General features: G+C 44.0%; 1 protein-coding gene across 12 annotated transcripts in view; it reads right to left on the reverse strand.

Annotated features, from left to right (window-relative positions):
• Window positions 1–702: 702 nt before the first annotated feature.
• LOC122564677 (zinc finger protein 239-like) overlaps window positions 703–19933 on the reverse strand; it is a 74498-nt gene continuing 55267 nt past the window's right edge. For 11 of the 12 annotated variants that reach the window (XM_043719763.1, XM_043719758.1, XM_043719761.1 and 8 more), the window contains one exon: window positions 703–2447. In XM_043719763.1, coding sequence (XP_043575698.1) covers window positions 1288–2274 — 987 coding nt within the window. In that variant the 5' untranslated portion in view covers window positions 2275–2447 and the 3' untranslated portion in view covers window positions 703–1287. Of the gene's footprint in view, window positions 2448–10887; window positions 10907–19933 lie in introns of those variants that run through there. The other variant, XM_043719757.1, reaches the window with a different exon arrangement.

Below are 19933 nucleotides of genomic sequence, written 5' to 3' on the forward strand. Positions count from 1 at the left end.
GCACGAGCAACATCTGACAAAATTGTCTCGCAGCCAAAATCCCCACTGACAATCCAGGACAGTGTCAAGGAATACGCTGGTGGGAAAATGAAAGAGGCTTCCCTCCCTGGCTGATCTACCAACCGCAAACCTTTTGGTTAACAGCCGAATGCAATGACCAGTTATTCTGTCCAAATCTCTCACTTCTCACTGATCCAGATTGAATTCCATTTACCAATGATCAGCCTGTCTGACCAGCATGACTATATCCTCCTGTAAGCTAAGACTATCCTACTATTTACCACCCATTACTTTTGTATCATAAAGAACAAATAAAATTTACAGCCCAGGAACAGGTCCTCCAAGCCTGAGCTGATCCAAGTCTACTGTCTAAACCTGTCGGTCAATTCCTAAGCATTCCTCTACTCACGCACCTGTCCAGACACACCTTAAATGAATCTACCATGCCTGTCCCGACCACCTCTGCTGGCAACGTGTTCCAGACGCCCACCACCTTTCTGCGTGATGTACTTGCCGCGTGTATTCCCCTTAAACTTTCCACCTCTCACCTTGAAAGCGTGACCTCTTGTCTACACAAAGTCCAACAGCACAAGTAGCTACATTTCCAGCACTACAAGATATATCCCACACTAGATATGCTTTCCCCCCAACTGCTCACATGATTACCTGATCTCTAAGGCACTCAGAATGAATGCAACATAGTTTTAACGAAAAGCTGATTTGTATTATTTTTGATCCCAAATAATTCACTGAACCTGTGGTATTTACAAACATCAGAAATTGGTCCAGAAAATGCAGTTTGGATGTAGACAACATCATCAAAATCTAATACAGACAGATACTAGGGAACTCATTGCTGCTTAAGCAATCCTGATAATCCACAAACCCACTTTACAAACAGTATGAAGGTGGACAGTCTTTACCCAGTGTAAATGTGTTGATGTACAGCGACATTGTGATCATTTTCAAACCTTATCACACAAATGTATTGATATTTTACTGACAGTTTCAGCACCTTTAATACAGCTGGGTTTATTAATATCAATGCAAACTGCCCAATGACCAAGATTCATTTCTTGTTGTGAGTAAAGGCAAAACCATTCACCTGCCATTCTTTGTGAATTTGCTGGATATTTGCAAACAGCAAATCCTTTTACACAAACAGAGCAGGTGAACAGGATCCATCCAGTGTCACTTCACTGGTGTGTTAACAGTTCGGATGACAGCATGAATCCCTTCCCACACTGGATGAAACAACACTCTCCCCAGAGTGAACAAGCTGGTAGTTCAGCAGGTGAGTTGACTGAGTGAACATTTCTTCCCAGTGTGAACTTGTCGGTGTCTCCACAGGTTGGATGATTGGTTAAATCCCTTCCCACAATCAGAGCAGGTGAACGGTCTCTCTCCTGTGTGAACTCGCTGGTGACTGAGCAGGTTGGATGATTGGTTAAACACCTTCCCACAATCAGAGCAGGTGAATGGTCTCTCTCCAGTGTGAACTCGCTGGTGTATCAGCAGGTGGGATGACCGAATGAATCCCTTCCCACATTTGGAGCAGGTGAATGGTTTCTTCCCCGTGTGAACTTGCTGGTGACTCCGCAAATTGGATGATTGGGTAAACCTCTTCCCGCATTCAGAACAGGTGAATGGTTTCTCTCCAGTGTGAACTCGCTGGTGTATCCGCAGGCTGGATGAATGGTTAAATCGCTTTCCACAGTCGGAGCAGGTGAATGGTCTCTCTGTGGTGTGAATTTGCTGGTGTGTCTGCAAGTTGGAAGACTGAGTGAATCCCTTCCCACAGTCAGGGCAGGTGAATGGTCTCTCCCGAGTATGAGCTCGCTGATGTATCAGCAGGTCAGATGACTGAGTGAATCCCTTTCCACACTGGGAGCAAGTGAATGGTTTCTCCCCAGTGTGAACTCGCTGGTGTTTCCGCAGGCTAGATGACTGAGTGAATCCTTTCCCACAATCAGAGCAGGTGAATGGTCTCTCCCCAGTATGAACTCGCTGATGTATCTGCAGGTGGGATGACTGTGTGTATCCTTTCCCACACAGGGAGCAAGTGAATGGTCTCTCCCCAGTGTGAACTCGCTGATGTATCAGCAGGTGGGATGACTGAGGGAATCCCATTCCACAATCAGAGCAAGTAAACGGCTTCTCCCCAGTGTGACTGCGTTGGTGCATTTCCAGACGGGATTGGTAAAGAAATCCCTTCCCACAATCACCACATTTCCATAGTCTCTCCCCAGTGTGATTGCGCTGATGTTTGGACATTTTAGACTAATCTTCTCAGATGCTTCAACATACACTTATTATGTGTTCCTCCCCAGTGTGAACAGTGATTTTTCCTTCAATGTTCAAGATCCAGAGATAATCAGACTATGATAAACAGGATTATTGTCAGGTCTGGATGTCGTTTTGTTTGAAATCTTTCATTGCAGATCAACCTTTCAAACAGAAAATAAATGTATCAGGAGAAACCAGAAAAACACACAAGCTTTGAAACCTGACAGAAATTAATCTGGTCACTTGTGGAGATGACACTTAGGGAAACTGCTGGATTATCATTAATATTTAACTGGTTCATAAATGTCCTTCAGGGAAGGGAACCAGTAAGTATTTGCACCAAACTATAGAAAGAGATAGAGGTGGGAGTGACAGGAACAAAGGAGAAGCATTTTATAGATCTACAAGTCAATCCTTTTCCTATTTTCTCCCATACCCTTCAATCCCTCCGAAGGGCGAAGAACAAATGCATAGTTTTAGGGAGATGGGGTGCTGAAGGCGGTATTTGGCATGCTTGCCTTTATTGGTCAATGTAATGACCAATAAAGGCACCTGGGGTCAATTCCACCCTGAGTGGATTTTACACATTCTCCCCATGTCTGCATGGTTTCCTCCCACAGTACAAAGATATGAAGGTTAAATGGATTAGCCATGGAAAATGCAGGGTTAAAGGAATAGGGCTCTTCAAATGGTTGGTGTCAACTTGTGGGCCAAATAGCCTGCTTCCACACTACGAATTCTGTGATTGAGTGTAGGAGTTGGGAGGTCACTGACATTAGTGAGGCCAATCTTAGAATACTGCGTTCAATTCTTGTCTCCCTGATTTCCGAAAGATGTTATCAGGTTAGGACTTATCCACTTAATGGTCAGTTCCTATTGTTACTGAAGAGACCTTGTAGGTTCATGGTTCCTTGAAAGTGGAATTGCAGGTAGACAGGATAATGAAGGAGGTGTTTGGTACATTAGCGGTTATTGGTCAGTGCATTGAGTATAGGAGTTGGGAGGTCATGTTGCATCTGTACAGGACATTGGACAGACCATTTTTCGAATTTGTTCAATTCAGGTTTCCCTGCTATAGGAAAGATGTTGTGAAACTTGAAAGAGTTCAGAAAAATTTACAAAGATGATGTCAGAGTTGAAGAGTGTGATGGCGGTCAGGCAGCATCCAAGGAGCAGGAGAATTGACATTTCGGGCATAAGTCCTTCATCAGGGATTCTCCTCGAAGCATTGAATCTTCCTCTCCTCGGATGTTGCCTGAATGGCTGTGTTTTTCCAGCGACACACTCTACAACACTGAGCTCCGGTATCTGCAGTCCTCACTTTTTCCCGATGTTAGGGATGGAGCGTTTGAACCATAGGTAGAGGCTGAACGGACTGGGGCTATTTTCCCTGGAGTCTCGGAAGCAGAGAAATTACCTTATAGAAGTTTACAAAAGCATGAGGAATCTGGATGAGGTGAATAGTCAAGGTCTATTTCCCAGAGTAGGACAATCCAAAACTATTGGGCATAGGTGTACCATAAGAGGGGAAGGAGTTAAAAGGGACCAAAGTGGCACTTTTTTTTAAGCAAAGGGTAGTGCATGTAAGGAATGAGCTGGTCAGCATGGATGAGGATCTATTTCCATGCTGTACATCTCTACGAATCTATGTTGTTAAACTTGGAAAGGTTTCAGAAAAGATCTACAAGGTTATTTGCTAGGAGGCTGAATAGGCTAGCGCTTTTTCCCTGCAGTGTTGGAGGCTGAGGGTTATCTTATAGAGGAGCATGGATAGGATTAATAGCTAAGGTCTTTTTTCCCTCAGGTGGGAGACTAGTAGGCATTGGTTAAATGTCAGAGGGAAAAAGGTTAAGTGACCTGAGGGACAAACGTTTCACTCTGAGGTTGGAACAATCTGCCAGAGATGGTGGGAGATGAAGGTACAATTATACTGAAAAGGCATCTGGAGGGGTATATGAATAGGAAGTGTTCAGGAATATGGGCCAAACGCTCACAAATGGAAGTGGATTAGTTTAGGATATCGGGATGAGTTGGCCTGAAGGATCTGTTTCCATATAATTCTGACTGTAAATGCTTTAGCAAAATGGTGGAAATCTGAAAGTAAAAACAAAAAGTGCTGGAGTGACTCAGCAGGTCTGGCAGCATCTGAAATGGTGACAGATGCAGGGACTTTGCAACCTTGAAGACATGTTTAGATAATCATACAAGGCAGTACCATATAGGTTACACGCTGAGTGCTAAAAAAAACGGGACTAAATAGGTGCTTGATGACCAGCTTGGATAGAATGGGAACACTGTTCAACAATTTTATATCAGAGACTCTGATCCCATTTTGTTTCTCTTTTAGGGAGCAGGCAGGAGCAATAAGCAGTGAAGAATGCAAATGATATGTTGGCCTTCATAGTGAGAGGTTTCAGGTAGAGGAGCAGGGATACCTTTTGGTCAGGGCCTTTGTGTGCACCTTTTGTTCTCCTTTCCCAAGGAAGGATATTTTGGTTACTGAGAGACTGTAAACAAGGTTCACCAGACTGATTCTTGGGATGCCCCAAGGGATCCTTCCATATCCGCCAAATGCAAAACTTGTGCTCACACCTCCCCCCTTACTTCCCTCCAAGGCCCCAAGGGATCCTTCCATATCCGCCCCAGCATCTGCAGTCCTCACTTTTTCCTCCCTTGATTCTTGGGATGTCAAGACTCAATCCTCATTTAATCCTCCTTTTTTTTTGTCTTCCTGAGCTACTGACTGCATCACTAATATTCTACCTCCAATTTCCTGATCTGAATCCAACCCATCTAAGCCTACATTTTAGTTCCTAGCCCCTGTCATACTAGTTTGAAATGCAACTGACAAAAGCCCCCACGAGGAAATTTGTTCCAGCTCTGCCCAGAGGCAACCGGTCAGGCTTGTAAAGGTACCACGTAATCCAGAAAAAAATTACAAGAATGTTGCTCGGGTTGGAGCATTTGAATTATATGTAGAGGCTGAATAGGCTGGGTCTATTTTCTGTGGAGTTTCAGAATCTGAAGAAATGGCAAGACATCATATAGAAACTGTCCCATTGAGCAGACAGTGTGGGTTCATGAAAGGCAGGTCATATTTAACTAATTCACGGGAATTCTATGAGAATATTACGAGCACAGTGGACAAGGGGGATGTGGTGTATCTAGATTTCCAAAAGGCTGCTGCATAAGATAAAGATGCATGGCTTTAACGAGGAGGGGGGCAATATATCAGCATAGAGAAAGGATTGGTGAATTAACTGGAACCAAAGAGTGGGGATAAATGAATGCTTTTCTGATTGACAATCAGTTTGTCGTGGTGTGCCTCAAGGATCAGTATTGAGACCACAATTATTTCCAATCTACAAAGATGATTTGGAATTTGCAGATGACACTGAGATGTGTGGCAGAGCAAAGTGTGCAGAGGGATATAGATGATTTAAGTGAGTGGGCAAAGGTCTGGCAAGTGGAGTACAATGTTGATAAATGCGAAGTCATCCATTTTGGTAGAAATAACAGTAAAAAGAACTCCTATTTGAATGGAAAAACAATTGCAGCATGCTGCTGCACAGTGGGACACGAGTGTCCTTGTGCATGAATTACACAAGTCTGGTCTGCAGATAATTAAGGCAAAATGAATTTGGTTCTTCATTGCGAAAGGGGTTGAGTTTAAAAGGTTTTGTTGCAGCTGGAAAGGGTGCTGGTGAGGCCACACCTGGAATACTGTGTGCAGTTTTGGTCTTCTTACTTGAGAAAGGGTGCACCGGCACTGGGGGTGCAGAGGAGGTTCACTAGGTTGATTCCGGAGTTAAGGGGGTTGGCTTATGAGAAGAGACTGAGTAGGCTGGGATTATATTCACTGCAGTTTAGAAGAATGAGGGTGGAATGTTATAGAAACATATAAAATTACGAAGGGAATAGATATTTCCACTAGTGGGTGAAACTACATAGAGGCCTTAGGCTCAAAATTAGGGGGAGCAGATTTAGGACTGAATTGAGGAGGAACTTCTTCACCCAGAGAGTTGTGAATTTGTGGAATTCTCTGCCCAATGAAGTATTGAATCATAAAGAATTGTAGAATCCCGACAGAGTGGAAACAGGCCCTTCTACACAGCACCAACCCTCTGAACACCGTGGTGGGAGGCACGGTGGCACAGTGGTTAGCACTGCTGCCTCACAGCACCAGAGACCCGGGTTCAATTCCCGCCTGAGGCGACTAACTGTGTGGAGTTTGCACGTTCTCCCCGTGTCTGCATGGGTTTCCTCTGAGTGCTCCGGTTTCCTCCCACAGTCCAAAGACGTGCAGGTCAGGTGAACTGGCCATGCTAAATTGCCCGTAGTGTTAGGTAAGGGTATGGGTGGGTTGTGCTTCGGCAGGGCGGTGTGGACTTGTTGGGCCAAAGGGCCTGTTTCCACACTGTAAGTAATCTAATCTAATGAACAGTATCCCACCCAGACCCCTTTTACTCTACATTTATCCCTGACTAATGCACCTAACCTCCACATCCCTGAATACAATGGGCAATTTAGCATGGCCAAGTCACCTAATCTGCACATCTTTGGATTGTGGGAGGAAACCCATGCAGACAATCTGATTTCTCTTCACAGATGCTGCCAGACCTGCTGAGCTTTTGCAGCAACTTCTGTTTTTGTTTCTGATTTATTGCATCCACAGTTCTTTAGATTTTTAATTTACCGGGCATTTCTAACTCAAGCCCAGCAGCCTATTTATATTTATATAACTGTGTATTTATAAAACCTCCCAGCCCTCTAACTCAAGTTTTCCCTCGATCTCTGTTTTCTCTCCCATTCCCTTCACACTCAGAATCCCCATTCACAGCAACACTGCACCTACACAGTTCATGGTCATGTGTCATGCTGCTGGTCATGCCCCTCATTCACTCCCATTGACGAGAGGACAATCCAACTCTCCTCCTATTGGTCTGAAGCTGCCATCAATAGAAGGGAGTGGCGGGATCCTCTTTCTCTGCCCTGGGATGAGCTTCATCATTCACAATGAACAGGGCAATATCACAGGGCTGGTGTCCATTCAACCCACTGTACTCTCTCCCTCTGGAGATGTGGATCTGTCCCAACTCCCCCGTCATTTGCCCATAGCCCTCTAAATCTTTTGAGAATAATTGCTGAATCTGCATCCAGCTACCGGTAGTTCAGATTGTTCTAGATGCTCAGAACTTACTGAGTAAAATTATCTTCACATTTTCACCCTGCATTTTTTGCCAATTATCTGAAAGTGGTTACTAAAAATTGTGACAATTTTAATAATTTCTCTCTGCAGATTAAATATCCTGGAAACAAATCTGCACCTGGATTTAATCACTGTTTAAACCTTCTGAGCTCCAAGGACAATTATAAGCTTCTGCTACCTCTCCATAAAAGAGAAACCCATCCCAATTTTAATTTATTAGTGTCATAGAGACGTTTGGCTCATAGCCCTCCAAATTCTTGCTATTTGGGGCAGCACAGTGGTTAGCACTGCTGCCTCACAGCACGAGGGTCCCAAGTTTGATTCCAGCCTCGGATGACTGTCTGTGTGGAGTTTACACATTCTTCCAGTGTCTGCGTGGGTTTCCTCTGGGTACTCCAGTTTCCTTCCAGTCAAAAGATGTGCAGGTCAGGTGAACGGCCAAGCTAAAAGGCCTATAGTGTTAGGTCAATTAGTCAGAGGGAAATGGGTCTGGGAGGGTTACTCTTCGGAAGGTTGATGTGTACTGGTAGGGCCGAAGGGCCTGTTTCCACATTGTGGGGAATCTAATCTAATCATATATCCAACCAGATGCCTTTTTAAATGTAATTGTACCAGCCTCCACCACTTCCTCTGGCAGCTCATTCCACATACGTACCATGCTCAGCTTGAAAATATGCCCCTTACATCCCTTTTAAATCTTATCCCTCTCACCTTAAGTCTACACGCTCTAGTTTTTAACTCACCTAACCTGGGAAAAGGATTCTGACTGTTCACCATATCCATAGTTAAAAATCACACAACACCAGGTTATAGTCCAACAGGTTTAACTGGAAGCACTAGCTTTCGGAGCGTCGCTCCTTCATCAGGTGGTAGTGACACTCTGAAAGCTAGTGTGCTTCCAATTAAACCTGTTGGACTATAACCTGGTGTTGTGTGATTTTTACCTTTGTACACCCCAGTCCAACATCAGCATCTCCAAATTATCACCCTATCCATGTTAATGATTTTATAATCTTCCATAAGGTCACCTCTCAGTTTCTAATACGTGACGACCTGCGCCTACGTGACTACCTGCAGCTAGTCTCTAAAGCTACATAAATAGCTCACCACTAGAATGCAGAAGTAGACAATTAAATCATTATGATCCAGGGAAAATAGCCTCAGCCTATTCAGCCTCTTCCTATAGCTCAAACACTCCAACCTTGGCTACATCTTTGCAAATCTTTTCTGAACCCTTTCAAGTTTCACAACATCCTTCCCGCAGCAGGGCGACAAGAACTGAAAGAATTCCAGAAGTGGCTTAACCAATGTCCTGTACATCCACAACATAATGTCGCAATTTCTATACTCAGTGCACTGACCAATAAAGGCAAGCGTACCAAACACTTTCTTCACTATCTTGCCTACCCGTGACTCCACTTTCAAGGACACTGAACCTGCACCCCAAGGTCTCTTTGTTTACCAACACTCTCCAGGACCTTACCATTAAGTGTATAAATCCTGCCCTGATTTGCCTTTCCAAATGCATCCCCTCACATTTCTCTAAACTAAATTGCAACGACCCATTTGATCAAGGTCCCATTGTACTCTGAGGTAATCTTCTTCGCTGTCCACTACACCTCCAATCATCTGTAAATTTACTAACTGAACCTTCTATGTTCGTATCCAAATCTTTTATATGAATGACAAAGCAGTGGACCCAGCACTGATCCTTGATCACACACTTCCCGTCTGAAAAGCAACCCTTCACCACTACCCTCTGTCTTGACCTTCAAGCCAATTTTGTATCCAAATGGCTAGTACTCTCTGTATTTCATTTGATCTAATCTTGCTAACCACTCTGTTTTGAACCTTGTCGAATGTCTTTCTGAAGTCCAGAGAGACTATGTCCACTGCTCAGCTTTTATCAGTCTTATCACTTTTTCAAAAAATTTAAATCAATTTAGTGAGATATGATTTCCATGCACAAAGCCATGTTGACTATCCCTAATCATTTCCAAATAAATATAAATCCTGTTCCTCCAAATCCCTTCCAACTTGCCTGCCAATAACTTCAGGCTCACCATGAGGATATGGGCATCTGGGAGATAGGACAAAATGGCTGAAGGGGCTGCACAAAATGGCTCCTGCATTGCGAAATGAGATTGCACTAAAACCAGACAGAAACAAGAAACTGCAGACTGATGTAATTCCAACAAAATACAGAAGGTTAATTATAAATTGCAGCTGGAGACAAAATGGTGCTCTGTGCCTACGTGACTACCTGCAGCTAGTCTCTAAAGCTACATAAATAGCTCACCACTAGAATGCAGAAGTAGACAATTAAATCATTATGATCTAAATTATTTACCAGTTACTATCATTGGATCAAGCAACTATCATGTATTGATTGGTTGTTACCATGCAATCATGCTCCATGTCTGACTATGAACAATGTATATTTACCCTATGCAAACTCTGTAAAGTCGCTGTATTCTTTTGATGATTTAGAAGTACTCGTACTTGTGGGCTAATGAAAGTCTACCGACCCGAGCCATATCATAGAATAAACTATTGCTTGTGTGATTGACAAAGAATCGTTTACAGGTGTGTTTATTGACCGAGGGACCCGCCCCTCCCCCTCCACAAGATTTCAGATCTTCAACCGGTCTATTGTTCCCTGGCCTTTCCTTACCACCTTTCCTAAATGGCACACATATTCTGGCACTTGACCTGTGGTAATCGATAACACAAATATCTCAGTAAGGGGCCCAGCAAACACTTCCCTAGCTTTGCACAAAGTTCTAGGATACACCTGATCAGGTCGCAGGTCCCACTTTTATGCGATTTAAGACATCCAGTACCACCTCCTATAATATGGACACTATTCAAATTATTACTATTTATTTCTCCAAATTCTCTTGCTTCCATATCCTTCTCCAGTAAAAATTATACAGTACAGCATCTCTCCCACCTGCTGTGGTTCCGTAGATGGCTTTGTTGATCTTTCAGGGGCCCTATTCTCTGCCTAGTTACTCTTTTATCCTTGATGTATTTGTAGAATCTCTTTGGATTCTCCATAAACCTACTTCATGTCTCCATTTTTGCCCTCCTGATTTCCCTCGAGTACACTTCTACATACCCTGGCTCCACTTTCAAGGACAGTCTCTCCCTAGACTCAGAGATCAACAGACAGATCAGACGAGCAGCCTCAACATTTGTCAGGCTGACAGAGAGTCTGGGAGAACAGAAGGCTGACGACTCACACAGAGGTTGCAGTCTACAGGACCCGAGTCCTCAGCACACTGCTTTATGGCAGCGAGACCTGGAGACTCTACCCCAGACAAGTGCAGCGTCTCAATGCCTTCCACCTTCGCAGCCTGAGATGCATCTTGGACATCAAGTAGACTGACCGAGTTATCAACAATTTGTCTGGGATCGCGCCCAGATACCCAGCTTCTTCACCCTGCTCCAACAACGCCATCTCAGCTGGCTGGTCTACATGTTAGATGGGAGGATTCACAAAGACTTGCTGCACGGAAAACTGGCCCCTGGCAAGAGAACACAATCTTGTTTCAAACATGTCTGCAAGAGAGGCATGAAGTCAATATGAACGTTAAGAGGTGGAAGGACATTATAAGCGAATGCACTCGCTGAAGGCTGGAATTACGCAGAGGTCTAAAAAGGGGAGAAGAGAGGCTGAAACTTATTGTTGAAGAAAAATGCACCCACTGAGAAAATAGCAGCAAGGCAACACCGTAGGACAGGCTGCAACCGAGACTGCCACTCCCACGTGGGCCTCTACAGCCACAACAGACACTGCTCTATCAATCAAGACTGAAGCAAGAGTTCCCAGGAACAGATCTATGGTTTCACAAGACTAACGGATACCCCCAACTTCTACTGCACTTACATTCCTCTTGGAATTTACTCGAACCCAGCCGTCTATACTGACACATGCCTCCTTCATTTTCTTGACCAGAGTCTCGACTTCTCCAGTCATCAAGTATTCCCTTCAGCTAACAGCCTTGTCCTTAACAGAAACATACTGTCTCTGTACACTCATCTCATTTTTGAAGGCCTGGCATACCCTGGCTCCACCTTCAAGGACAGTCTCTCCCTAGACTCAGAGATCAACAGGCAATGGCAGGTGAGGACCTAGAAACAATCACTATCACTATAGAGGTAGTATTGGCAAGCTAACAGGTTAAAGGTAGACAGGTCTCCTGGCCCTGACAGAATGCATCCCAGGGGATCAAAAGGGATGGCAGGGGAAATAGCTAATATAGTAACTCACTAAAATTTGCTGGCCTCTGGAATAGTTCCTGCAGATTGATTAGATTAGATTAGATTAGATTACTTTACAGTGTGGAAACAGGCCCTTCGGCCCAACAAGTCCACACCGACCCGCCGAAGCGCAAACCACCCATACCCCTACATTTACCCCTTACCTAACACTACGGACAATTTAGCACGGCCAATTCACCTGACCCTGCACATCTTTGGACTGTGGGAGGAAACCGGAGCACCCGGAGGAAACCCACGCAGACACGGGGAGAACGTGCAAACTCCACACAGTCAGTCGCCCGAGGCGGGAAATGAACCCGGGTCTCTGGCGCTGTGAGGCAACAGTGCTAACCACTGTGCCACCGTGCCACCCACCGTGGAAAACAAAAAATATGATGCCACTATTTTTAAAAAAGGTGGGACAGAAGGCAACTAACTATAGATCTGTTAGCTTAACTTCTACCGTGGGATCCATGCTTAATTCGATCAAGAAAGAAATAGCAGGATATTTAGGTAGAAATTGTCCCATCGGAAGGATGCAGCATGGAATCATGAAAGGCAGGTCACGTTTAACTAATTTACTGAAATTTTTGAAGATACGGGTGGCATGGTGGCTCAGCGGTTACCACAGCTGCCTCACAGTGCCAGCCTTGATTCCAGCCTTGGGCAACCGTCCCTGGGGAGTTTGCATTTTCTCCTTGTGACTGCATGGGTTTCCTCCCACAGTCTAAAGGCATGCAGGTTAGATGAATTGGCCATGCTAAATTGCCTATAGTGTTCAGGGATTATATAGGTTAGGTGCACTAATTAGGGGAAATGTAGAGTAATAGGGTAGGGGAATGGGTCTGGGTGGGATACTCTGAGGGTTGGTGTGGACTTGTTGGGCCTAATGGCCTGTTTCATAACTGCACGGATTCTAAACTATTACAAGCATGTTGGACAACGGGAAAAGGAGGACGTGATATATCCGGATTTCCAGAAGGCATTTGACAAACTGCCACACAAAAGGCTTCTGCATAACATAAAGGTGCACGTTATAGATAAGGGATTGGTTAACTAACAGACAGTAAAGAGTGAGGATAAGTGGATGTTTAGATTAGTGTTGGACCGTAATTGTTTACAATTTACACAAATGATTTGAAGTTGGGAACCAAGTGCAGTGTGTCACAGTTTGCAGATGACACTAAGAGAAATGGTAGAGCAAAGTGTGCAGAGGACACAATGTCTACAGAGGGATGTAGATTGGTTAAGTGAGTGGCAAGGATTTGGCAGATGGACTACAATGTTGGTAAATGTAAGGTCATTCATTTTGGTCAGGATAACAGCAAAATAATCTATTATGTAAATGATAAAAAATTGCAGCACACTGCTGTGCAGAGACTTGGGTTTCCTTGTGCATGAATCACAAAAATTGGTTTGCAGGTGCAGCAGGTAATTAAGGCAGCAAGTGGAATATTGTCCTTCATTGTTAGATGGATGGCGTTTAAAAATAGGGAGGTTACGCTGCAGCTGTATGGGGTGCTGGTGTACTGTGTACAGTTTTGGTCTCCTCACTTGAGAAAGAATGTACTGGCACTGGAGTGCAGAGGAGGTTCAATAAGTTGAGTCTGGAATTGAGGGGGTTGGCTTATGAGAAGAGATTGAGTAGACCGGGACTGTATTCATTAGAATTTAGAAGAATGAGGGGGCTCTTGTCAAAAAATGTAAAATTATGAAGGGATTGATAAATTAGAAGCAGGGTGGTGGGTTCCACAGCCAGGTGAAAGTAGAACTAAGTGACACAGCCTTAAAATAAGGGGGAGCAGATTATGACTGAGTTGAGGAGGAATGACTTCAACCAAAGGGTTGTGAATCTGTGGAACGCCCTGCAGAGTGAAGCAGTTGAGGCTACCTTCTTGAATGTTTTTAAAGATTTTAAAAAGATAGATTTTTGAATAGTAAAGGAAGTAAGGGTTATGGTGAGTAGGCAGGAAAATGGAGCTGAGTCCATGATAATATCAGCCATGATCTTATGAAATGGTGGATCAGTCTTGAGGGGCCAGATAACCTACTCCTGCTCCTACTACTTCTGTTTTTTACGTTCTCACTTTCCAGCCATCCCTTTACCTGGGAGTAGCCTCCCCCAGTCAAATTTTGGAAGATCTTGCATTGTACCATCAAAATTGGCCTTTGTCCATTTCAGAACTTTAGCTTTTGGATCTGGTCAATCCTTTCCAATAAATATTTTAAAACTAATGGAATTTTCATAGAATTGCTACAGTGTGGAAACAGGCCATTTGGCCTCTTCAACCCTCCGAAGAGACTCCTACCCTATCCTTGTAACCATGTATTTCCTATTGAGGATCTAAAATTTGAATTTAGACTGCTGTCAGAAGAAACAAATATATGTAGATTTTTATTAACCACAAAATGGCTTTTCAATTTAAAATAACATAACAAAATGGCTTTAGATTTTTCTTTTGACACTGTGAACTTGAACTGATGTTTTGCTGAGTTGGTTGTATTTAGAGATAAAATAATTGAGTTTTCATAATATGAATCATAAGACAGTGATTTGGTATTCAAACCAACCTTGAACTAGCAAGCATGGGATCATTTTGTGCATAAAGCAATCTGTTTCTCAGGAAATACCATTGGATTAGCTTGCTGTCAATCATGTCACCTTATTACATTTGATTGGTCTTTTCTTGTAATTAAGGCTGTGTGTCTCTTAAAAAAATGTAAGTAATGTGTAATTTTCAAATGTAATTGCGCCATTTCTCCACGGCACACAGAAGCTTTTAACCTCTGTTGCTGGACAAATCTGCACCAGGTTGCCTTAATTTATTAAACATGTAACCTTGCTTTAAACAGCCATACTCCTAGTGATTCTTTTGGCCGATCTTGAGACCAAGGGGTCCCGCCTGGGATTCTGGATCTTCACTATGACGAATCTACCCAGCCTGTACATCCCTACAGGCAATTTAGCATGGCTAATCTACCTAAGCATCTTTGGAAGACGCGAGGAAATCAAAGCAAACCCATGCAGAGAGAATGTACAAACTCCACACAGTCCCCCTCCAGCCTCACAATCCTCCCTATCTCTGTAATGCCCCTCCCTTACTGTTTAATGCCTCCTGAATAGTACAAGCAAATTGCCCCGCCAGTATATTAGTCCCCTTCTAATTCAGGTGCAATTAGGGCAGCACGGTGGCTCAGTGGTTATCATTGCTGCCTGACAGCACCAGGGGCCCAGGTTCAATTCCAGCCTCGGGCAACTGTGTGGAGATTGCACATTCTCCCCATGTCTGCATGGGTTTCCTCTGAGTGCTCCAGTTTCCTCCCACAATCCAAAGATGTGCAGGTCAGGTGAATTGGCCATGATAAAATTGCCCATAGTGTTTGGTGCATTAGTCAGGAGTAAATATAGGGCAGGGGAATGGGTCTGGGTGCTTTACTCTTCGGAGGGTCCGTGTGGACTTATTGGTGGAAGTGCCTGTTTCCACACTGTAGGGAATCTAATCTAATCAATCCATCCTCCTTATGCAGGTCAATTCTATCCTGGAAGAGATTCCAATGATCCAAAAATGTGAATACTTTTCCTCTACACCAGCTCCTCAACCATGCATTAATCTTCTCTATCCTACTATTCCTGTTCTTTCTAGCATGTGAACTGGGAGTACTCCAGATATTACCAACCTCAAGGACCTACATTTTAACCCCCAGCCTAATTTCCTATTTTTTCTCATCGGGACCTGGTCCTTTTCTCTTCCTATGTCATTGATACCAATGTACAACAACCTCCTACAGGTCATTCTCCCCTTTGAGAATAATCTGCACCCTCTCCAAGACAACTTTGACTTTGGCACCAGGGAGGCAAACACACCATTCTGATGTCTCGCTGTCAGCTGTAGAAACGGCAGTCTGTGCCTCTGACTAGAGACCCCTATCACCACTGATCGATCGGAACCCAATGTAGCCCTCATTATAGTAGAGCCAGTCTCAGTACCAGAAACCTGGCTTTCAGTGCTACATTCCCTGAGAATTTATCAGCCCCTACATTGTCCAAAACAGCATAGTTATTTGAGATGGGGATAGCTACAGGAGACTCCTGCACTACCTGCATACCTCTACTACCTTTCCTACAAGTAACCCATCTACCTGACTATATCCGAGGTTTCTCTATCTTCCAGAAACTGCCATCTATCACATCTCCTGGTTCCTGTAAATTCCTCATTGCCTTTAACTACCAATCCAACTGATCCACATGATCCAATCGGATTTGCAACCACACTTCCTGCAGACATCATCAGGATCATTGAAATTCTCCCTAATCTCTGACATCTGACAGGAAGAATTTATGAATGGCCATTTTTGGACCTTAAACAAACTACAGACCCAGAAAAAGGCACAGTCTTACTGCTTTAAAAAACTACCTTAGAATAAACTGAGTACCTATGTTTTATATTTTTAAAAAAATATTCAACACACCATCAGACCTATGTTGACTATTTACTAAAATAAAACAGAGTAAGATCTATCCCCGTGTCAGCGTGGGTTTCCTCTGGGTGCTCTGGTTTCCTCCCAGTGTCTAAAAATGTGCAGGTTAGGTGAATTGGCCATGCTACGTTGCCCGTAGTGTTAGTGAAGTGGTAAATGTAGGGGAATGGGTCTGGGTGGGTTGCGCTTCGGCGGGTCGGTCTGGACTTGTTGGGCTGAAGGGCCTGTTTCCACACTGTAAGTAATCTAATCTAATCTAATCTAATCTTTTAAGAGTCATAAAATCACTCAGCTGAACCCCAGCTGTGAATAGTTTTGATAATGATCTCCAAGGTCAGCTGTGAAATGTCACTGTTTGCTCGTTTGTTTTTCTTTTGTCCCAACTCAATTTCCAGAGAGGCTTGTAACTTCACAGCCAATCTGCTGGGAGGGTTCACAGCTTGGCTTCATTCATTTGCTGCCAAGACCAGTATATATTGGCGATCTTTTTTGACTTGGAGAAAGCGGTGATGAACTGCCTTCCTGAAATGCTACAGTCCATGTCCCATAAGTACACAACAGTGCTGCTTGGATAATAATCTCCTTTAGTGTCACAACGCTATCTCTGTAATCCCGCTCAGACCTCATAACCATCCCTATTACCCCCCCTGCCTCACAACCGACCTCATCTCTGTAAACCCCCTCTATCCTCACAATCCTTCCTATCTTATAATCTCCTCCAGCTTCACAACCCTCCCTATCTCTGTAATCACCTCCAGCCCCAAAAATTACATTTCTGTGGTATAAAATTTTTATTTTGATTCATTTTTGGTTCTTTAACATCAAACATGTAAAAAAAAACACCACAAAAACGGTGCAATGATTTGCTTTCAAAGTTCTGTCAACAGACCTTTTGAAGAGGACTAAATATGGACAGATCAGTTTTTTTCCCCTCAAATTATGCACTTAGGAGAGATTATTTTTTAAAAACGCTAATGGGGGTGGGGGGGAGAATGACTTACCAGGGGAAAGCAGTGGGACACCTGCTGCTCAGAAGGAAAGGGGGAAGAGGTGCAGAGCAGTAGTCATTGGGGACTCAATAGTTAGGGGGACAGATAGGAGGTTCTGTGGGGACAAGAGAGACTCACGGTTGGTGTGCTGCCTCCCGGGTGCCAGGGTCCGTGATGTATCTGATTGTGTTTTTGGGATCCTTCGGGGGGAGGGAGAGCAGCCCCAAGTCACGGTCCACATTGGCACCAATGACATAGGTCAGAAGAGAGATGGGAACTTGAGGCAGAAATTCAGGGAGCTAGGATGAAAGCTTAGAGCTACGACAAACAGAGTTGTTTTCTCTGGTTTGCTGCCTGTGCCGCGTGGAATAGGGAGAGAAAGGAGTTGAACACGTGGCTACGGGGATGGTGCAAAAGGGAGGTCTTCAGGTTTTTGGATAATTGGAGCTCTTTCTGAGGTAGGTGGGACCTCTACAAGCAAGATGGTCTTCATCAAACCCATTCCTCTGGGTGGGAAATTGGCCAAAGCTATTAAGGTGGATTTAAACTAATAAAGCAGGGGGACGGGAACCAAAATTGTAGGCCAGGTACAGAAGAGGATGAGAGTAGGGAGTTCCAAAATCAAGTATCTGACACTGGCAAGCGAGAACCTGTTTGAAGTGTGTGAACTTCAACGCGAGGAGCATCTGAAGTAAAGTGGGTGAACTGGCAGCGCGGGTTGGTACTTGGGACTTCGATGCTGTGGCCATTACAGAGACATGGATAGAGCAGGGACAGGAATGGCTGTTGCAGGTTCCGGGATTCAGATGTTTCAGTAAGAACGGAGAAGATGATAAAAGAGGGGGAGATGTGGCATTGTTGATCTGGGACAATATTACAGTTGTAGAAAGGATGTCTGGGGACTCGTTAACTGAGGTAGTATGGCTGAGGTTAGAAACAGGAAAGAAGTCACCATGCTGGGAGCTTTCTATAGGCCTCCGAATAGTCCCAGAGATGTAGAGGAAAGGATATCAAAGATGATTCTCGATAGGAGTGAGAGAGGCAGGGTAGTTGCCATGGGGGACTTCAACTTTCCAAATATTGACTGGGATAACTACAGTACGAGTACTATAGGTGGGTCAGTTTTTGTCCAGTGTGTGTAGGAGGGCTTCCTGACACAGTATGTAGGCAGGCCTACAAGGGGCGAAGCCACTTTAGATTTAGTACTGGGTAACGAGCCTGGCCAGGTGTTAGATTTGGAAGTAGGTGAGCACTTTGGAGACAGTGATCACAATTCTGTCAGGTTTACTTTAGTGATGGAAAGGGGAGGAGTTACAGCTGGGGGAAGGGAATTTACGATGCAATTAGGAAAGATTTAGGAAGCGTAGAATGGGGAAGGAAAATGCAGGGGATGAGCACATTAAAAATGTGAAGCTTATTCGAGGAAAAGCTCCTGTGTGTCCTAGATAAGTATGTACCTGTCAGGCAGGGAGGAAGATATAGAACGCATGAGCCATGGTTTACTAAGGATGTGGAATCCCTGGTCAAGAAGGAGGGGGAGGCTTATGTAAGGACAAAATGTGAAAATTCAGTTACGTTGCTTAAGGGTTGCAAGGAAGTCAGGAAAGACCTAAAAAGAGAGCTCAGAAGAGCCAGGAGGGGACATAAGAAGTTGTTGGCGGATAAGATCAGGGTAAACCTTAAGGCTTTCTATAGGTATGTCAGGAATAAAAGAATGACGAGAGCTAAATTAGGGCCAATCAAGGATAATAGTGGGAAGTTGTGTGTGGAGTCAGAGGAGATACGGGAAGCACGAAATAAATATTTTTTGACAGTGCTCACTATAGAAAATGAAAATGTTGGCAGTTAAGATGCAGAGATACATGCATCTAGACTAGAAGAGATTGAGGCTCACAAGGAAGAGGTATTAGAAATACTGCAGAGTGTGAAAATAGACAAGTCCCCTGGGCCGGATGGGATTTATCCTAGGATCCTCTGGGAAGCAAGGGAAGAGATTGCCAAGCTTTTGGCATTGATCTTCAAATCATCATTGTCTACAGGAATACTGCCTGAGGACTGGAGGATAGCAAATGTGGTTCCCTTGTTCAAAAAGGGTAGTAGAGACAACCCTGGTAATTACAGACCAGTGAGTCTGTAATTACCAGCTGTTGGTAAAGTTTTGGAAAAGGTTATAAGAGATAGGATTTATAACAATCTAGAAAAGAATAATCTGATCAGGGACAGTCAGCACGGTTTTGTGAAGGGTAAGTCGTGCCTAACGAATTTTATTGACTTTTTTGACAAAGCGACCAAACAGGTAGATGAGAATAAGCCGGTTGATGTGGTGTATATGGATTTCAGCAAGGCGTTCGATAAGGTTCCCCACAGTAGGCTATTATACAAAATGTGGAGGAATGGGATTGTGGGAGACATAGCAGTTTGGATCAGTAATTGGCTTGCTGAAAGAAAACAGAGGGTTGTAGTTGATGGAACATGTTCATCTTGGTGTCCAGTTAGTAGCTGTGTGCCGCAAGGGTCCACTGCTGTTCGTCATTTTTATAAACGACCTGGATGAGGGCTTAGAAGGGTGGATTATTAAATTTGCAGACAACACTAAGGTCAGTGGAGTTGTGGATAGTGACGAAGGATGTAGTAGGTTGCAGAGAAACATAGATAGGATGCAGAGCTGGGCTAAGAGGTGGCAAATGGAGTTTAATGTGGACAA

Source organism: Chiloscyllium plagiosum, chromosome 30, assembly GCF_004010195.1.
Source record: "Chiloscyllium plagiosum isolate BGI_BamShark_2017 chromosome 30, ASM401019v2, whole genome shotgun sequence".
Taxonomy (NCBI): Eukaryota; Metazoa; Chordata; class Chondrichthyes; order Orectolobiformes; family Hemiscylliidae; genus Chiloscyllium; species Chiloscyllium plagiosum.